Source organism: Genypterus blacodes, unplaced genomic scaffold (assembly GCF_046128005.1).
Source record: "Genypterus blacodes isolate CSIRO-AG114 ecotype Tasmania unplaced genomic scaffold, CSIRO-AGI_Gbla_v1 ptg000032l_1, whole genome shotgun sequence".
Lineage (NCBI taxonomy): Eukaryota > Metazoa > Chordata > Actinopteri > Ophidiiformes > Ophidiidae > Genypterus > Genypterus blacodes.
Genome location: NW_027466845.1, coordinates 7,089,001 through 7,095,000, shown reverse-complemented (window position 1 = coordinate 7,095,000; position 6,000 = coordinate 7,089,001). Strand labels below are relative to the sequence as shown.

The following is a 6,000-nucleotide window of genomic DNA, read 5'->3' as shown; positions in this document are numbered from 1 at the left end:
TGCCAGCCGATTGCATCATATCGTCCCTTTCTGTGTGGAGGTTGTCGCACCTCGTCTGTGCAGGTGTGGAAAGCAGGGAATTGAATGATGCATGTCATCAAAAATAATAACAGACGACTGAAGAGACGTTTCTGTGAAGTCACTCTGATGTCTTGAGGCCATTTGATGTGTTTGTACACCAATGAGGAGATAACCGGCTCCTCTTATGCAATCTGTCTGACACAAAGCCCCGGCAACAGGTGTCTGCATTTTAGTCTAAATCCAAACATGTCATTTGAGGGTAATGATTAACAATAACACATGAGCTTCATTCAATGCTTGGCCCAAACTCTCAGTCTCAGTAGCTGTTTTCTTGCAATCAGCACTTTCTCACCGAAACCAAATCAATGTGCATTTCTGCTCCCTGCTTCTGCTTCTGCCTGTCATAGTCCTATTTGTGCTATACACTATATAGTATATACTATGCTATTTGCTCCTCCCTCCCTCCAGGTGATCCATGACTACCCCAGCATCCAGCAGGTCAATCTCATATGCTACACCACTAACGTGGGCGTGGTCGCCCCGCTGGGATACAACGGCCTCCTCATCCTCAGCTGTACATTCTACGCCTTCAAGGTAGTTCATCACAGGCGCTACCCAGGATTTTGCAGATTGTTCAGAGAAAACATACTTAAAATTGAAGGCTACGCACATTTTCAGCAGGAGTAAATCAAATGATAATCGTAGCATAAACCTGTGATAAAGCGACAAAACAGCGAATGCGTAGGAATTCTGTGCAATAAAACCTTTAAAATCTTATAAGTCCATGATCACAGCTTTAGTTTCCGGCCTTAATCACTCAGTGGCTCCTGCACGCAGAGATAAGCTGTAAACGACTGTTAGAAGTGGAGACCTGTAGCTTTAAGCCAGTAATTGTACTTTGTTGGTCGGCTCCAGCAGAGCCACCGTAGGGCCGCGTTTGACGCTGTTGTGTTTGATGCCGAGTGACAGAATGAGCGCAGGATAACATCGTTCATGCAGGTTGGGTTTAAAGCGCCAAAAAAAGAGGCCAGACCCTCCGAGCGGCAAAAACCCACATGTCACAAGTTTTGTCTCGTAGTCCAATAGCTTGTCTGACTGCTTCTGACTCTCTCTCTCTCTCTCTCTCTCTCTCTCTCTCCCTCTCCAAGACCCGCAACGTCCCTGCCAATTTCAACGAGGCGAAGTACATCGCCTTCACCATGTACACCACCTGCATCATCTGGCTGGCCTTTGTGCCCATCTACTTCGGCTCCAACTACAAAATCATCACCATGTGCTTCAGCGTCAGCCTCAGTGCCACCGTGGCTCTGTGCTGCATGTTCGTACCAAAGGTAATCACAGAGATGACACCCATCCGCTGCCTCCATCTCTATTTCCTTTTCACATTTTCAAAGTCTCTTGAAGCTCCTGTTGCTTCTGTCTGCCTGTCTGCCTCTGGTGTATCACACATCCCCCCCCCCCCCCCCCCCCCCCCCCCCCCCCCCCCTCCCCACCTTCCAGGCTGTCATATGTTTGCACTTTTGTCGTCGGTGAACACCAGCAGCTTCTGGCAGATAGAATCTTGTCAGTTACGGTGAATTCCATCAGTAGAACGATTGTCAGAATTCTCAAATCTACTTCCAGTTTTGACGTTACATCATGAATATATTCCCTCTGGTGGATCTTTGGAGCGTTCACTTTGGCTCAAAATTCAGCTGGATGCCTCTCAAGAGCTGTATATCTTTTTTATTTAACGTCAGTATTGTGCTTTGTGTCATTGTAGGTGTACATCATCCTTGCCAAGCCTGAGCGTAACGTACGCAGTGCCTTCACCACCAGCACGGTGGTGCGCATGCATGTGGGTGATGGCAAATCCTCCTCCGCTGCCAGCCGCTCATCCAGCCTGGTCAACCTCTGGAAACGGAGAGGCTCCACTGGAGAGACACTCAGGTACTTGAGGTGTGTGTGTGTGTGTGTGTGTGTGTGTGTGTGTGTTACAGGCTAGATGGCCAGGATAATGGCTGGTTGTTTCAGTCCAAGAACCCACAATGAGACCGTTTACTGTGCGCGCGTGTGTGTGTACGTGTGCTTCCAAGCTCTTTGATTCTATGGAGTCCCGACAGTCTGTCTGTTCATTTGATGCTATCAGCAACTGCAGACAATGGCCTAATGGAGACCTGATGGTTGGGGTTCGGGTGGGGGCGGGGCCAGATGAATACATCTAAATTTCGAGAGAAAAAGAAGAAGGGTTGGAGAAGAGGTAGAGGAAGTCAAAGGGATGTTGTGAAAAGGCAGAGACGTAATATCTTTGGCACCAAGCTAAAGACGAGACCACCCACAGGTCGCCAACAGTGACACTGAACCTGACTGGGGACAGAAAGAGGGGAGGGTGGTGAGGCAGCCGCACTCGCCCAAAGAGAAAAGGGAGGAGAGAAGACGAGAAACACATTTTCATCCATCAGCAGGTTCTTGACAGGGGAACCTGTCCCCCCTTACCACCTCCTCCTCCACTCTCACCCCCGCTTGGCAGGCAAGATTTCAATCACGCTCTGATGAGAAATGTCAGGAGCGTTTCTGTCTCTTTCGTCCTCTCTTCCGCTCCGCTCCTCTCTCTTCTCCTCTCCCCTGTAAGGGCGGCGTTGATGTGCTGGCCTGTCTATCTCCAAACAGACGCAGACGTTAAATCAACAGACGAGGGGAGGCCCTTTGTTATACTCGTACATGTTTCTGTATGTAATGGGCGAGCTGGTCTGTCTTGGTCTCACCTCTCTGCTCTGGGAGTTTTCCTATGGGAGGGAGGGAAGAGATCAAGCACAGGATCAAAGCACCACACAGCGTTGGCATGCAGAGTATGTACGTGTGTGCGTGTGTCTGTATTCAAGACTCTAGAGTTCATGTATATGTCAGTGTGTGTGTGTGTGTGTCTCCAAGGGTCATTTGAGTTCTGTTCAATCGGGCCTGCCTCTGTGGTATGTGGATTAATCAGAAGTCCCACTATAGATTAATCACACTAATTAACCTGACAAAAGGATGAAAGGGGGCGAGAGGAGGTGCGGGGGGGGGCGGAGCTTTGACTGATACGAAGCGGTGAAAAGTGTGACAAATGGCAAGATGGAAGGAGCGAGATGAGACGGCAGAACCTGAGCGCACAGAGAGCAGACTGCTTTCTAAAATTAGGACTGACAAAAATACAAAAATATAATGGAATTACTCAGCATATCGAGTCCAGCTGCCTTTCCTTCATTGTCAATTAGCTTTGTAAAAGGCTTCAATGGGCTTTTAGTGTGGATAGGGCTGAAATAATAACACGCACAGCACAACACAGTGATAGTGTCTTTTTTCCCACCATGAAGTCTGGCTGGACAAAGGAGAAGTAACCAGTTAGTATTGTGATCAGGAACAAACATCAGTCGGTATCTTTAGCATCACATGACATCAACAAGATCAGGGTTATACTGTTAACTGAAATATGAGTTATTTATTGAGCAATTACGGCAAATAGTATGTAAATAGGCAACAATGAAAGGTCCAAAGGTAATATTGTCCTTCCTGTCCTGCAGCTCCAATGGGAAGTCGGTGTCGTGGGCACAGACGGAGCGCAGTGGTTCGCGTGGCAACCACCTGTGGCAGAGGCTTTCCTTCCACATCAAGAGGAAGGAGAACAACCAGACCGCTGTCATCAAGCCCTTCTCCAAAACCTCTGAGGAGCGCTATTGCGGCGGGGGGGATCTGCCCCCGCACGTCCCTCTGCCCTCCCTGCCCTCCATGTCCTCCCTGCCCTCCCATCAGGACCCCGGTACTGACAAGACCCTGTACGAGCTGTCGGAGGTCGAAGAGAGGTACTCCATCACATACCAGCCGCAGACACCTTCTCCCATCAGCACCGTCAGTCAGAGACTGGTGGTGGCCATGGGGGAGGAGCCTCAGATGACCGGCATGCCAAAGTACGCCAGCAGCATTTGCAGCGCCGACAGCGGCAGCAGCTGCGGCCAGGGAAGCAGTTGCAGCCCTGGCAACGGCGGCAGCAGTTCTGTCGTCTCCGGGAGCGAGAGCCGCTTGGTCGCTGTGGGCGGCAACCCGGGTCAGAGCTCCCTCATGGATCAGATCAGCTGCGTGGTAAACCGCTTCACCGCCAACATCACCGAGCTCAACAGCATGATGCTGTCGCCCTCCCCCACACACTCGCACATACACAAACCTCCGTCCCCGCACCCGGCAGACCCGTATCTGCTCCCCCGCGAGATCCAGATGCCCCAGACCCTGACCACTTACGCCGACGTCCAGCCCATGCCGCCTGTGGAGTCTAACTTGGTGAGTCGGGGCGGCTGCCCGGTTCACCCCGGCCCTCCTCCCCAGTCACCTTACCCCTTGCCACCTTCTCACCCCCACGCATCCCCCTCTCTCTCCCCCATGCGCGGGGGCATGATCCACCTCCTGGCCGACTCGCCCATGAGGAGGCCTGAGCTCGACGAGGAGCTCATCGCTTTGACTCCACCCTCGCCCTTCCGCGACTCCCTGGCGTCCAGCAGCAGCTCGGCCATCTCAGAGGCGGGCCTGTACCTCCCCCCGGCCCCCTCCCACCCGCCGCCGTCCCCTCCCTCGCCCCGGTACAGCAGACTGTCGCTCAGGAACTACAGCCAGAGCTCCTCCTCGCTGTGAGGGCACGGAAGCCAGAGCCAGAGGGCCGAGGGAGGACGAGCGCCGCCAAGACAACACAAGTCACGGCGTGAGGAGCGCACAGCAGGACGGGGCGATGAAGGAGGAGGAGCCGGGACATCAAGTGCCCATGTCGTATTTTCTTAGCGTAGTTTATCAGAAGACAGGACTAAAGGACTAAAAAATGTATCACTGTAACCTTTGAGGGGTTTGGTGTTTGGGCGTTGTCAATACGGCAAACTAATTAGCGAGTGAGGCGGCGTGTTTGTAGGTGCGTGTGTCTGCCGTATCGAATGACACCATGACCTCCTCAACAGCAAAGGCGACTAATGAGGTAGATTATGTAACAATCGGAAAACTTTTGTGGACTAAGTAGTGACGATCAAAGGCACTGAATACCTAAACACATAAACAGTATACACACACACACACACACACACACACACACACACACACACACACACACACACACACACATACATAAGAATAAACACTGTAAATATACGAGAGGTTGTGGATTTTTCTGAAATCCGACACGCTTCTAACAAACAAAAGTGCATTTGAACATACCGTAGTATGTTGTCTCTTAAAGTGAAACCGTCTTTTTATACATTCAGCTCTCTGGCCCATTTCACTCAGTGTCTCCACTGCCTCTAATAATGCTTATCTCTCTTTTCCTCCGTTCATCTTCCTCTTTTCGCTTATTCATTTGTATCCCCCCCAAAAAAAACTTTTCTACTCCTTCTGTTATTTTTTCTGAATTTTGAATGTATATTTTCTACACGATTCCTGAAGCAGTTGGGACCAAACCTTTTGTACCTCTGTCTGTGAATAGAGAAGGAGGGAGGAAAGGCAGCGATACACAGTAAAGGCCTTGTTGTACCGGAGATTGGAAGAAATCTGCTCTCAAAGCTCGTCGTCATTGGTAAGGACAAAACACAGATATCCCATAAACGTGCACATGCATCTTTGATATTTTATAGAGCATTATGTAAGGCTCGGCATTATCCAGCATGTCTGTTGTTCTACCAGGACAACAACTGGATTAACAAATTTGGATTCATTGGTTTGGAATCAATCTCTGGCTTTTATGGCACGAGCCCCTTCCTCTTTAAGGGCATTTACTTCAAAAGACAGAAGCCAAAACGACCAAACAACAGGGCTGTGAACACATTCTACAACACTGCATGCAGCATAGACCTTAAGTAAGACCTGAAGTTAGTATTTTTGGTATCCTTATACATGAAAACTGTCTCTGTAGCGCCTCCCACTGATGGAATCTGATTTTGGACAAAATCCTTTGAGCCCAAAAAGTACCACGATTTACCACAAGGGGAACACTAC

The 6,000-nt window shown here is 50.1% G+C and overlaps 1 protein-coding gene across 1 annotated transcript in view; it reads left to right on the top strand.

The window, feature by feature from the left end:
- Positions 1-4,659, top strand: part of grm5b (glutamate receptor, metabotropic 5b) — a 35,794-nt gene extending 31,135 nt beyond the window's left edge. The window contains exons 14-17 of the mRNA XM_076146313.1: positions 490-615; positions 1,170-1,352; positions 1,784-1,950; positions 3,561-4,659. Coding sequence (XP_076002428.1) covers positions 490-615; positions 1,170-1,352; positions 1,784-1,950; positions 3,561-4,659 — 1,575 coding nt within the window. The remainder of the gene's footprint in view (positions 1-489; positions 616-1,169; positions 1,353-1,783; positions 1,951-3,560) is intronic.
- Positions 4,660-6,000: the final 1,341 nt, after the last annotated feature.